This window comes from Parasteatoda tepidariorum, chromosome X2 (assembly GCF_043381705.1).
Source record: "Parasteatoda tepidariorum isolate YZ-2023 chromosome X2, CAS_Ptep_4.0, whole genome shotgun sequence".
Classification (NCBI taxonomy): Eukaryota; Metazoa; Arthropoda; class Arachnida; order Araneae; family Theridiidae; genus Parasteatoda; species Parasteatoda tepidariorum.
In genome coordinates, this window is record NC_092215.1 from 29,077,894 (window position 1) to 29,093,118 (window position 15,225).

At 30.0% G+C, this 15,225-nt stretch overlaps 1 protein-coding gene across 5 annotated transcripts in view; it reads left to right on the forward strand.

Moving 5' to 3' along the window:
- LOC107454189 (CRISP/Allergen/PR-1) overlaps positions 1 to 15,225 on the forward strand; it is a 44,261-nt gene that overhangs the window by 24,526 nt on the left and 4,510 nt on the right. For 4 of the 5 annotated variants that reach the window (XM_071188020.1, XM_071188019.1, XM_043041027.2 and 1 more), the window contains 6 exons: positions 1,699 to 1,991; positions 3,999 to 4,086; positions 6,268 to 6,455; positions 10,412 to 10,509; positions 12,082 to 12,185; positions 13,326 to 13,466. In XM_071188020.1, coding sequence (XP_071044121.1) covers positions 1,699 to 1,991; positions 3,999 to 4,086; positions 6,268 to 6,455; positions 10,412 to 10,509; positions 12,082 to 12,185; positions 13,326 to 13,466 — 912 coding nt within the window. Of the gene's footprint in view, positions 1 to 96; positions 239 to 1,698; positions 1,992 to 3,998; positions 4,087 to 6,267; positions 6,456 to 10,411; positions 10,510 to 12,081; positions 12,186 to 13,325; positions 13,467 to 15,225 lie in introns of those variants that run through there. The other variant, XM_043041029.2, reaches the window with a different exon arrangement.

Here is a 15,225-nt window from a genome sequence, read left to right on the forward strand (position 1 = left end):
AATAACAGATCAAATCTTATGACATTGGTTAAAAGAAATTTTATTAGATGTTATTGCTAGCTCACGCATTATAATGAATACGCTTCCATGTTCCCCAGTTGTAATAAAAAGGTCTCTTTCTCGCGTCTTCATCTCGTATCTTTTCATGTTTAATTGCGATTCAGTTTCTATTCTGCTATCAACCAGCAATTTTCCATGTCCTAAACTAATTCCATAATTATAATAAAGGAATTGAAAGGTAACAAACATTTATTTTTAATGTTAATTATTGCTGTTGTGTGTATAAGCTTGCTGATAGTCGAATGTTTTATGAAACCGTGTATTTTTTTATTGCTTTTAAATCATCGGTGCCACATTAGGCATTACATATTTCCTAGCTTTTCAAATTTCTCTAATTTCTTAATCCTTCTTAATCAAATTTTAATTAAATTAAATGATTTATTTAATTTTTATAACATTTTGCAAAGAGCGAATATAAAATATTTTATCCTTTTCCTAACTGTAACTGTAACGGCTAACTTTTTATTTCAATGCTAATATAAGACTCATTAATTAACTGTCGCAACTAAATTGAAAGCAAAAATTTATTTATAACTTTTTAACTCTTTATTTCGTACCACAAATGTGTTTTAGTTACATGATTATACTAATTCTCACAGTCTTTTTGGTGATTCGCCAGATTATTTTCAAGTCTAATATTGATTATGGGGAGTTATATTTATTTTTGGCTAAGTTATCTTTCGATGAATCACCAACCATGGATCTCTTCCCATGCTCCTAACTGTCTGTTGGGAACAATTCAATCACTTTCTCAAAAATGAGAGTTTGATTTTTGAGAACGTTTGAAAAATCGCTTTTGACTAAGGGTTGAAAATAAATAAAAGCTATTACTATCAAACTACTTTTGCGTTCATCATTTATCGTATTGGGGAACAATTTTTTTTTGTTTTCTGTTGAATGAGATTTTTCGCAGATGTAAGAGATTTTCGTATCTCTGATTTCAAATTTTTCAATCAGCTTTAAAAAAAAAAAAAAAAAAAAAAAAAAAAAAAAAAAAAATAGTCTATTTGCACATTGCTTCAAAAAATAGACTAATTATTAGAATTAGTCTATTTTTTGAAGCAATGTTCAATTTTAAAAACATTGTATATATCATAGGGAGTCACATAAATGTTACGATAAACGTCCAAGGGAGTAAGAGCACATCACCAGGATAAAAATTGCATAAACGTCATCATACGCCAGTAGGGGTACTTTCCTAGCATTAACTGTTTCTTTGTGTGGTTTTGAACAGAGCATAATAGGAAAGCACCACCAACCACGCTTGATGACGTTTACGGGCCTGTGTTCCTATGCAATTTAATTTTAAATAATGTGCTTAAACTCCCCTAAAATCTGCAACATTTACTCTACTACTTGTTATATAAAACGTTTTTAAACTTGCATAGTTTGGCAAAAAATAGTCTAAAAATTACATTTAAAACAAAATCTGTAGCAAAAAGTAATTTCAAGCAAAATAAAGCATTTTTATAATTGCAACGAAAAATTTGTTCCCCATTGGTATTTATAATGTATACCAAAACATCTTCGAATTAACTCATTATTTATTTTAAATAAATACCGATGAATATAATAATCATAAGTTCATAAAATCGTTTATTTCTTGTTTGATTTTGTTTAAATCATATTTCTTTTAAGGTAGAAAAATGGAGAACCCAATACTTTATGTAGCAATATCACTAATGTTGACTTTTGTCGAAGTGATGTCCAATACGGACAATACTGCAGATTGTCCAAAAATATATCAAAGATTCAGCACTAGTCATACATATTGTCAGCCAAAAAACACTTCTTGTAACATAATACGATCAAATTTGGCACAGCAAGAGATTAACCAGGTCATACAGCTTCATAATAATTATCGAAGCACTATTGCAACTCAAGGAAAAGGAAGTAATGGTCTTCCACCTGCAGCTGACATGCTATATATGGTAAGTGAGAAAACATATTTATATCCAATACAATATATCTCATTACTAGAGGTGAGAGAACATGAATAAATAATTTCAGGAATGAAAAGTTTTACTCCCTAACATATATTCAGTCACTTGAATAACGTTTCAATGTTAATTGTTAAAATTTCGCTGTAAAAATTATCAAAAAACAATTTATTTAATTATTATTTTACCATATTAAACCGAAACAGCCAAATAACCATAAAAAATTATATTCAAACTGTTAAGTGTGAGGAAATGCGTTTAATGATTATTTTTCCCTGTTGAAGACAGTTTCGACTCTGGGAGCGCGATTGTTCTTGTTTTCCAGTGGCGCCATCTATGGGCAAAAACTCCACTCATACGTTACATCGGTTTACTATGCTGATTCATTCTTATATCCATTCATTCATCCACAGATCGCAATTTTGACTTGAGCTAGAGAACGATTAATCTGCATTCCAGTACCCCGAAAGGTATAATTTGCTATGGTAACATAGAGAACTTTGTGACCCGACTGATTTAACGTTCACCAATCACCATTTACTACACATGGAGTCTGCGACCGGCTGTATTCAAATTCCTATTCTCACGAACGGGAGTCTAGTACCCTACGAACCCGGCTATCCTGTCCATTGTTTTTTCCTAATAAGGTTCAATAACCAGAATTCTAGTAGCGCCAACCAGGCCCACCCTGTGAAACCATTTTGTGCAGCTTGTACATATTATAGCTAAGAGAAGTAATCAGTCAATCTCATTACCGGCTGAACAGGGGTTCGAATCCCAGCGTTCGTATCAAAATATTTCTCCCATTTTTTCAATTCATGATAAGTTTCTGGAGTCTTACATTCTTCAATCGGTGACTTTTGACTGTTAGAATGCGAAACTATTATTCACGCATAAATGGCGCAAGAGAGCAGCATTGTCCGTTTAAAGTTCAGTTTTATGGTCTTGAAACTATGCTAGTTGTAAATGGTTAGAAAACCGTGCAGTTTTGTATTAGCAGTTTTTCAACCGTATCAATTGTTAGCGGTTTCAAAAATATGACTTTTTCAAAATTCGATTTCTCAGGAACTATTGGACCGATTTCGCTTAAATTTTCTTATTTTGCCATTTAAAAATATATTCCTTAAAATGATGTAAAAAATATAGTCCATAATTCAAAAATTTTTAGACTATTATAGAATAAAATAATGAAAAATAATAAATATTTATTAAAAGTTATATTTTGTATGTGAATATTTTTGGATAAACGAATTTTATATTTGCACGCAAAATTGTTTCAATTCGTCAATAAAGTTTTCGATATATATTGAAATACTCAAACAGTAAGATTCATATTAAGGGGCCCAAACTTTGCACCGTTCTCCTGTCAAACTATTGGGACCATATTTCCCAGATTGTGGCTACCCCTTATATTATGGCGGTCAGAAATCTGAATCCATCAACTAAAAAAAGAAGAAAAAAAAAGGAAAAAAAGAAACAATTATGTTTATTCTGAGAAAGTACGTTTTTATGTCTAATTTCTCAACTTAAGATATCGTCTGCACTAATTAGCATATTTCAATTCATCCCCTCGAACCATTAACATTGAGTCCTAGAACGCGAAGATCCAATCATTGGATAAGTTATTTATGGTGGTGCGTATATTTTTTGTGAACTCTATAACACTATCAAATGTATTGAAGTTGGACAATATATTTTGGCCGTCAGAAATCTGAATCCGTCAAAAAAAATTACGCTTATTCAGAGAAAATGCGTTTTTGAGTCTGATTGCGTAACTTAAAATATCGTATGCAGTAACTAATTAACATATTTGAGGACACTTCCTTGAATCATTAAGAAGAACGTGGAGATCCGATTATTAGAGCAAAAGTTATTCAGGGTGGTCTGTTTATTTTTTTGCGCACTGCACAACGCAGAAACAAACAAAGAAATTATTTTGACATTTTTTAATTTTTATAATTTTGTAGTCGAATTATATATTTTCTTTGTTTGTTTAAGGAATGGGATAACGAACTGGCTGCGATTGCACAACGTCATACTGATTCGTGTGTTTACAAACATGACGAGGGAGATGAGAGACGAGTTAGTGAGTACTGATTATTGTTATATAACATAAATCACTTAACAACACATTTATTCTGCATAATTTTTTAAATTAAATTTAAGAAAATTCATGAGTATTGTGAAAATTCTTCCCTGATATCCGGAAAAAAATGTAGCGTCCATGTGTTTTTCTCTTTCTGGACACAGCTCCAAATGCATATTTGAGAAGACAGACGCAGCTCAAAATTCGTAATTAAGAAAATGGACACAGCAAAAATACACTTTTTCAATGCTTAAATCAAATTTAACAATTAAACAAGGAATTTCGTAGTTACCTTTTAAACACTTAGCTCGAAACTCGTATTTAAGAAAATGGACACAGCAAAAATTCGCCTTTTCGATGTTTAAATGAAATTTAACAATTAAGCAAGGAATTTTCTAGTTACTTTTTAAACACTTAGCTCGAAAATCGTATTTAAGAAAATGGACACAGCAAAAAATACGCTTTTTTCATGTTTAAATCAAAGTTAACAATTAAGCAAGGAATTTCGTAGTTACTTTTTAAACAGTTAGCTCGAAACTCGTATTTAAGAAAATGGACACAGCAAAAATACGTTTTTTCCATGTTTAAATAAAAGTTAACAATTATGCAAGGAACTTCGCAGTTACTTTTTAAACACTTAGCTTGAAATCCGTATTTAAGAAAATGAGCACAGCAAAAACACGCTTTTTCCATGCTTAAATAAAAGTTAACAATTAAGCAAGGAATTTCGCAGTCACTTTTTAAACACTTAGCTCGAAACTCGTATTTAAGAAAATGGACACAGCAAAAATACATATTTTCCATGTTTAAATAAAAGTTAACAACTAAGCAAGGAATTTCGCAGTTACTTTTTAAACACTTAGCTCGAAACTCGTATTTAAGAATACGGACGCAGCAAAAAATGCACTTTTTCTATGTCTGAATCAAATTTAACAATTAAGCAAGGAGTTTCAAAACACCAGGAACTATTCTTTTTGTTTTGGTGTAGTAGACCACAACACATTTTTTCACCACCATTTTTGGTTTTCAGACAAACAGAAATTTTTTACAGCGTACCAGTTGTTTTTGGCTGAAATTAAAAATTAATTACTAATCCTTCTCTAACTTGCATGCAAAATTTTTTTTTAAATGAAATTGAAAGAGAAATACACCGAAGAGCCATTACATTATGACCATCCTGCTAACAACATGTAGGACCACCTTTAGCCCTTAAAACTGCTAGTACCCGCCATGGCATTGATTCCACAAGGTGCTGATAGGTAGTCTGAGGTATCTGGTACCAAGCGCTCACCAACTGGTCCTGCAATTCCCTCACATTGCGAGGGGGTAGCGTGGCAGCACGAATTTGGCTTTCCAAGTAGGACCACAAAGTTTCTATTGGATTAAGGTCAGGTGAATTTGGGGGCCAAGACATGACTTGAAAGTCACTGGAATGTTCCTCGAACCAATCCAAGACGATTCCATCCTTATGACAGGGTGCATTATCCTGTTGGTAAACACCATCCCCCGCAGGAAAAACTGTTGCCATGAATGGGTGAACCTGGTCTGCAACTACGTTCAAGTAGCTTACAGACGTCAGGGATTGTTCTATGAGGATTATGGGTTCTAATGTGCCCCATGAAAACATTGTTCCTGAGCGAGAAACCATGAAAATCTGGGCGAGCCCATTGTTATGGATGAAGGGTGGTCATAATGTAATGGCTCTTCGGTGTAAGTTCAGTATAAAACTGCTTAAATAATTATTTATCTATAATTTATCTATCGAGACTTTTTAGCGATAATTATTCGATAACATTTCCGTTTTGTCTTAGAACATTTACATAACAATTATATATTTTTAGTTTCATATTTTTAACTATATATTTCAAATTATATATTTTTATAATTTGGAATATATTTTGTATATTTGACTAATTTGACATAATTTGTATAGTTGACTTGATGTATTAATAACTAAATATTATATTCGAAACAGCTGAACTTCATATACATCAGATAGAGGATAATATATAAATAAATAATGTCGCAAATGCTATTTTCAAACGTAATGATTTAAAATATTATTATTATTTTTTGTTTAAACTAAAAAAAATTACGAATTTATTTATTAATTTCTTATTTATTAATTTTCTATTAATTAATTATTAATTTATTTATTATCTATTTATTACTATTATTTAGGAAATTTCGGGGTTGGACAAAATATTGGAAAACAGACAGTTTCTGGTTCTAATGTAGAACAGCCACAGCCTGATTGGGCGTGGGCTATTGGAGCGTTTTATAACGAAATTAAAGATTTTTCAAGAGATATGAATTGTGGATCCCGAGACCTGCCACCAGGTCATGGGGAAATTGGACATTTTACTCAGGTGATCTTTTTTTAAAACTACCTACTTTGTTAAAACATTGTTGTGGATAAAAAAAAAATTTATATAATCCCCCATAGGCAAAATATTTTCAAATATCTGCAAAAGGACTTATAGATTTATACAAATGTTCTGCAAGCCTTTCACAGCGAAAAAAAGTCAACTTAATGTTAAAATACTATATTTTCATTTATTAAAATACAGGATAACACACAGATACACTACATTATTTTTTAAACCAAGGCAAACAATCTTGATTGGTTACTTTTTCAATCACTTTTGAAGTACAAAATTTTGTTGATGATAATGATGATTTGTTGATAAAATGCCTCTGATATGAAGGTTCGGACATTAAAATAAAAGCTGCCTTAAAATTCTTTCGAAGGGACAAGTGCCCAGATGGTGCACCATTTGCAGACACAAATATTCGCTGGTCAGTTGTTCCAACAACTTCTTCATCTCCATCGAAAGCATTTGGCCTTTTAGAAACAATTCTGTCAATCGTGGATCCCCACGACTCACAAATTGCTTCTGAAATGGGAATTTAAAATGTAAAAGTCATATACTTTATGAGATTGGAAATCTCGGAATTTATTATCTTTTACAGCTTGCTTTAGGAGCTCTCTTAATAAAAATGGTGATCGATTTCTCCCGCTGTCTGATAATATATCATTTTATAAAATAATACAGCCAAAAGCTAATTCATTAATTTCCTCCTCAGAATGTCAAAGATATGGGAGGGAGATATTACTGATAAATGTGCTGAAATTTGTGCAGGGTGTCAAATGTTCCTCTTCTAAAGCAACATCACTCCTGGGAAACAGGAAAGTGGTGAAAGCTAAAGAGAATTTTATTCAAGATACAAATTGTTCTGCAGGACTTCATGTGTTCTGCGACGTACGCCACAGTTTTAGGCACTTTCTGTTCTGGGTATAATCCTAACTTTCAGAAACCAAAATACATCCAATTTAAGTAGTATAATCAAATCGTTCTGCAGTTTAACATTAGCTTTTCCTAAAATTTTCTCGTATCTTTTACCACTAAAATGCAGAAATCAGTTATTCCATTGATTATTTAGGTAATGTGCAAACTAGTGTGATCCTTTAAAGTGCCGAAGATTGTCCTATTTCTCAAATTACTTAGGTAATCTAAAAATTACCTAGATAATCAGTACATTATCTACGAGGTGCTCGTTTATCAGCACAGTACTTGCATATTAAAGTCAATCGGTACTTGTTACCACTAAATTGCAGAAATTGGTCATTCTGCTGATTATTTATGTAATGTGCAAATTAAATAGATCCTTTAAAGTGCCAAAAATAGTTTGATTTCTCAAAACTACTTAGGTACTTTGAAAATTCCTAAGATAATCGGTACATTTTCTACTAGGCGCTCGTTAATCAGCACAGTACTTACTTATTGAAGTCAATCGGTACTTGTTACCACTAAATTGAAGAGATTGGTTACTCTACTCTTTTTGTAATGCGCAGATTAAGTAATGTGATCCTTTAAAGAGCCGAAGATTGTCCGATTTCTCAAATTATTAAGGTAATCTAAAAATTACCTAAATAATCAGTACATTATCTACTAGGCGCTCGTTAATCAACACAGTACTTACTTATTAAAGTCAATCGTTACTTGTTACCACTACATTGCAGAAATTGGTTATTCTACTGATTATTTATGTAATTTGCAAATTAAATAGATCCTTTAAAGTGCCAAAAATAGTTTGATTTCTCAAAATTACTTAGGTACTCTGAAAATTCCCAAGATAATCGGTACATTTTCCATTAGGCGCTCGTTAATCAGCACAGTACTTACTTATTGAAGTCAATCGGTACTTGTTACCACTAAATTGAAGAGATTGGTTACTCTACTCTTTTTGTAATGCGCAGATTAAGTAATGTGATCCTTTAAAGAGCCGAAGATTGTCCGATTTCTCAAATTATTAAGGTAATCTAAAAATTACCTAAATAATCAGTACATTATCTACTAGGCGCTCGTTAATCAACACAGTACTTACTTATTAAAGTCAATCGTTACTTGTTACCACTACATTGCAGAAATTGGTTATTCTACTGATTATTTATGTAATTTGCAAATTAAATAGATCCTTTAAAGTGCCAAAAATAGTTTGATTTCTCAAAATTACTTAGGTACTCTGAAAATTCCCAAGATAATCGGTACATTTTCCATTAGGCGCTCGTTAATCAGCACAGTACTTACTTATTGAAGTCAATCGGTACTTGTTACCACTAAATTGAAGAGATTGGTTACTCTACTCTTTTTGTAATGTGCAGATTAAGTAATGTGATCCTTTAAAGCGCCGAAGATTGTCCGATTTCTCAAATTATTAAGGTAATCTGAAAATTCCCAAGATAATCGGTACATTATCTATTAGGCGCTTTTTAATCAGCACAGTACTTACTTATTAAAGTCAATCGGTACTTGTTACCACTAAATTGCAGAAATTGGTTATTCTACTGATTATTTATGTAATGTGCAAATTAAATAGCGTGATCCTTTAAAGTGCCAAAAATAGTTTGATTCCTCATATTAATTAGTTAATCTGAAAATTAGCTAGACATAATCAATACAATATCAACTATCCATTCGTTAGACCGCACAATACTTACTCATTGAAGTAAATTTTTTCTTTGTATTTGTTACCACTAAATTGCAGAAATCGGTTATTCTACTTTTTTTTGTAATGTGTAAAGAGTAATCCTTTAAAGTGCCGAAGATTGTCTGATTTCTAAATTTATTTAGGTAATCTTAAAATTAGCTTAATAATCAGTACAATATCTACTATGCACTCGTTAGACTGCACAATACTTACTTGTAAAAGTCAATTTTTCTTCGTATTTGTTACCACTTAAGTACAGTTAACCCACTGATTATTTATGTAATGCGCAAATTAACTAGCGTGATCATTTAAAGTGTCGAGAATTGTTTCATTTCTTAAATTACACAGTAATCTACAAATTAACTAGAAAATCTGCATATTACTAACTAGGCGCTCGTTAATCTGCTTATTACTGCACGTTAATCTTACTTATTCATTAAAGTGAAAAAAGAAGATATGTGAACGCAATAGAAAAGTGCTTCTAAGCTTAAAATAACAATGTTATTTATTTATTTTTTGATATCAAAAGAATCAAGTTAATCAAACAAGCAATCAGCATATTGGTTGATATAATTAACCCTCAATCTCTATAATATTATTTCAAGAATCATATGGTTTAAAATATTATCACAAATATGAAAAATAACATAATGTAATTTATTTATTTTTAGATATTTAATGAATAAAGTTAATAGAATCAAACAATCAACAAATTAGTTAATAAAATCAAGTAACGAGAAGAGGAAATGAGAGAAACAAACTTTTGAACTTTAACCATATGGAAGCTATTAATGTGCATAATAGGAAGACTCATCTAAGTATAATTCTGAAAACTCTTGATTCTGCATATTAAATTATTACCCTGATATGCATATTACCTACTTAATTCGAAGATTAACTAGGAAATGTGCATATTAACGGATTTCGAGTCTTAGCTAAAATATACTCATTATTCTTATACCTTTTGAATTTATTTTCTTTTATTTATTGCTAATTATTATTAACTTCGATTTTTTCATCCCATATAAAGAAAGGGTATATATATATATATATATNCAAGTTTATAATTCAAACAAAAGAACTGCAATAATTTTACAAGAAAAAAGTGGAGGAATTGAATTGAAAGTTGGGTTTACAGGCAAAATATATATATATATATATAAAAATTATAAAGAGTAATTTTTATCTCAAAAAATTATTTTTTACTCAGAAATATCGCATTTATCGTAAAGGAATGTGCCCTGATGATGACCTTTGCGTTTTCCCCTTAAAATATTTTATTTTCTATGTTATTTTATTTTATTCTTCCTTTTGTATATATATTTCTATTTAGGTTGTTTGGTCAAGATCTTTCAGAGTTGGATGCGGCTACACTCTGTTTAAGGAAGGCGATACTTACACACGATATTACGCTTGCAATTATGGTCCAGGGTAAGTACTCTAGTCGATTATGATGATCGTATGATCATAATAGTCGATCATAATAATGATTATGATTTATCATCGTTGCAATACTCGACACCTTAGGTAAAATGTTAAATACTTAGCACTGCTAAAACTTTGGTGTTTTTTGATCAATTTTATTGGTGCATTTTGTTTATTGTTAAATTTTATGAATTCATTGTGAGGTACTGGATTGGAACATACGACAGACTGCTATAGTGAACCCCATTTTATGCTTTATTCCACGGTACAATGGTTTAAATGTGACGGAATAAACCTGATTGAACTTATCTCGCAGCGAATTTACGCGGTATTATGGCTAAAAAAACTGATCTGATATTGTGGTTTAACAATTTTTTAAAAACTATTTCATTGTTTAATTCTTAACTGTTCATTCTAAAACAATTTCATATTTTAACTTTGAACCGATTATTCATATTAACTTGATCAGTAGATCACCGTTTTACATTTCAAACCTGTTGACATTTGACATAACCTACTTAAATTTGTTTAGCAATGTTTTGGACAGTCTCAAACAATGAAAATAAAAACCAATATTGCAAAAAAAGAAGCACAAATGAAACTTTTGGTCATATGTAGGCTATAAAAAAGTAACATTGCTCTATATTTCAATCTGGTTTAAACTTTAAAAAAGACTCTTTTTTGCGTAGGAATAACGAATATTGTTGTTTCAGATTTTTTGGAATCATTCAGTTTAAATCAAAACAGTAACATAAATGGAGTTTTTTTTAAAATTCAGTCTTCATATATGATAGAGTAGATATTTTACCCTTTTAATGGGAAATTGCAATACACGATACAATTTTTTAAAGTTTTTTTTGCAAGGAATAATAAAAGGACAACTATATTGATGAATCACTTAAGATACTGAAATAGTTACTTAACAATTGAGCAATTTATAAAATCCTTATTAAATAATTAGTTTTATAGTCTTTATTAATTAGGATAATAATCATTATAATATTTATTAATTAGGATAATAATCATTATAATCCTTTTTAACTAATTAGTATTTAAATAATAATAATTACACTAATTGAATAATTCAATAGTAATAACTACACTGTATAAAAGTTTGATGAATTTTTGCCATTATTTTGAGGTAAGCTAAAGTTATTTTAGAGTGCGTGTAGTCTCAATATTTACTTACCTTTACCCTGTAATAGTTTTATTTACTTATTTTTTGTTTGTTTATTTACTACTAACACATATTTCCATGCTCATTAAGGGCCAAAAATTTTTGGCCCATGCACCAAAAATTTTTGCAGTTGCAAAAATGTTTGCTTAACAATCATAGAATATTTGAATGCCAAGAAATCTAATGATTAAAATATTTTTACCTATTTCCTCAACAAGTAAAATATCGATACGTATGTTTTTGTACCATTGTCTTCTTAAAACTGGTACTAAAGTTGAATTTTTGAATAAAACAATAAAATGTGTGTTATTTGATAAACAAATGCAAGTTGTGTTTCGTACTTGTGTTATTTAAAGACATTCAGTAATGTGTTCATTTAATGTGTTTTCTTTTATCCATAGAGGAAATGTTGGTGGTGAATGTGTATATACAGAAGGTCCAGCATGTAGTAAATGTCCAGCAAATACTCAATGTACAAAAGACACAACACATCCTGGGCTTTGCCGTATGCTTCCTTTTATTGTGATACATTTAACAGAAATACTTAATGATACATTTTTGAAATTTTCCTGTTAAGTTTTTATTAATAAGAAACTTGAATAAGTTTTTAATGTATAATTTATGGATAATATATCTAATATACTTCCTCTTATTTTTATGTGCCAATGCCGCAATATTGCTCAAAAAAGTATATACTTTAACACATTTGACTCTTGTATAAAAATTTAAACAGATATCGTTTTTATTACTTAAAACCACTAAATATATAATATAATATAATATAATATAATATAATATAATATAATATAATATAATATAGTAGCTACCACTACAACTATTAAATTCCAATTCACTAGTATATAAGACATGTTAACTGGATTCTACCAAAAGGTTCCTTTTGATAGATGACGATTGACATATCAACCAACAACTTACATTACCAGGAACCAACACCTTACATTGGTGAACTTCGGACGTGATCTGAACACGCCTACCTCGACAGAAACGCCCACATCGATATGAAAACGCCTAGTTTGATGGATGGAACGCAGTGAATAGTTGACTGCGACATTGCTCTCCTCGTGCTGTTACTTCTCAGTCTCGATCACACATCACGGGAGCCTGTATAAACTCAACTGCTAATAGCAGCACGACCAAGTACACCATCGTAACCTTAATACAACACTCAAAGTTCAGTGATCTTAATATATCTCTCCCGGCCTCACTCAAAACAGCAATGTATCAACTAGTGATATCCATTCATCGAATTCTATTCACTGATAAAATTCTAGTGGGGGGAGTAATATAGAGTAGCTACCACTGCAACTATTAAATTCCAATTCACTAGTATATAAGACGTGTTAATTCGATTTTCCTTTTGATAGATAACTGTCGACATTGTCGTAAACAACCTAACCCTACAATATAATATATAGCATAAAAACCTTAAGAAATCTTTTTTTATGTTATTTCTTTATCTAAATTCTCCTTTATTTTTATTTATTATTCAAAATTTAATGCGTTCGCACATTTTATTATTCACATCTGGTCTTTTGTCTTTAAATTTAGATTAAAGTATGCAAGAATTAACATTTTAGATTAGGCTAGAATTAACATTGTCATATTATTTTTTGATTTTTTTTAGAACGAACCAATACTGAGGCACCTTATCAGCCTCTTAAAGTACCAACTATCTTCAATTGCAACTTTATAAATGCCAACTCAGAAGATTGCAAAATACATGCCATTGGAGATAACAGTTGGTATTATACGCCAGCTTTAGGTGGTAAGTATTACTTTAGGATTAAAAGAATTTGCCCTAAGCGAATATAATTCTTAAAATTGTTTATTGTTTATTTTCAACAAATGATTTTTTAAATAAGTGGCACAAATTGATGGTTATATCAAAGTAATAATCAGCGTTATGATTATTTCTGGTTAATCTGCTCTATTGCCGTGCAAAAGTTTTTCATATTATGCGTATTTAAAATTTAAAACGTAAAATTTTACTAGTTTGACGTAAAATCAGTTGTCATAGATGCCAACCTGTATTAATAATTTTATTAGTTTGACGTAAATCAGTTGTCATAGATTCCAACCTGGATTATTAGTTTTATTAGTTTGGCATAAAATCAGTTGTCATAGATGCCAACCTGGATTATTAGTTTTATTAGATTGACGCAAAATTAGTTGTCATAGATGCCAACCCGGATTATTAGTTTTACTAGTTTGACATAAAATTAGTTATCATAGATGCCAAACCGGATGTTTTAGCCCCTCGCACTGTTTAAAATGATTGTGAACTAACTGTATGAATAGTCGGAATTTGTTTAATTTTGCTACCACTAAAAATTTCACTGACAGATTCGCAAGCCTCATATATTTAACGCCTTGACGCAGAATGTTTTATTAAACATATTTTTCATTCTTTTTTTTCAAAGTTGAACCAAAATAAGTTAGAAATATATTATATTTAACACTTTAATATCTAATGTTATGAAATACAGCAGAAAACGACAGTTTCTTTTTCTATGCTAAAAGAAATTTGCACTGATTTGCATCAGCTATTTAGATCTAAGAGAAATGTAAGGGAAAAAATTAAATTTCTTAATTTCTTAAAATAAAATTTCTTAATTTGTTTTAATTTACAAAATCAATCATTGATAAAGTTTTGAATATGAATGATTTTTTTTCAAACTACTTTTTTTTAATTTTATATTTTAGTACAAACGTAATTTAGAAAATCTATATAGCAGATTTTTTTCGTAACTATAAGACTGCTTTTATAATTAAAAAAAATACCGAAATGTATTTTTGCTTCTCATTAGAGTGTCAAAAAATATACATAAAAAGGACACCGGGGTCTCATCTGTATCAAAGGATCAAGTCATGGAAAGTCGAATCCAATTAAAAATAATAAAATTATTAACCATGAATTTTTCTACTACTTGAAATATTAAAAAAAAATCTTGCAATTAGACGAGAAAAGTGTCAACTATGAGGTGAAGTTAATTTCTTTAAGTGGCGGTCAAGTCATGGAAAATCAAATCTAATTAAAAATAATAAAATTATTAACCATAAATTTTTCTATAACTTGAAATATTTAAAAAAATCTTGTAATTAGCCGAGAGAAGTTGCCAACTATGAGGTTAAGTTAATTTCTTTAAGTGGCTGTCAAATCATGGAAAATCAAATCTAATTAAAAATAATAAAATTTTTAACCATAAATTTTTCTATAACTTGAAATGTTTAAAAAAAAATCTTGTAATTAGACGAGAGAAGTTGCCAACTATGAGGTGAAGTTAATTTCTTTAAGTGGCTGTCAAATCATGGAAAATCAAATCTAATTAAAAATAATAAAATTATTAACCATAAATTTTTCCATAACTTGAAATATTTAAAAAAATCTTGTAATTAGACGAGAGAAGTTGCCAACTATGAGGTGAAGTCAATTTCTTTAAGTGGCTGTCAAGTAATGGAAAATCAAATCTAATTAAAAATAATAAAAAAAAATATTACAATTAGACGAGAGAAGTTGCCATCTA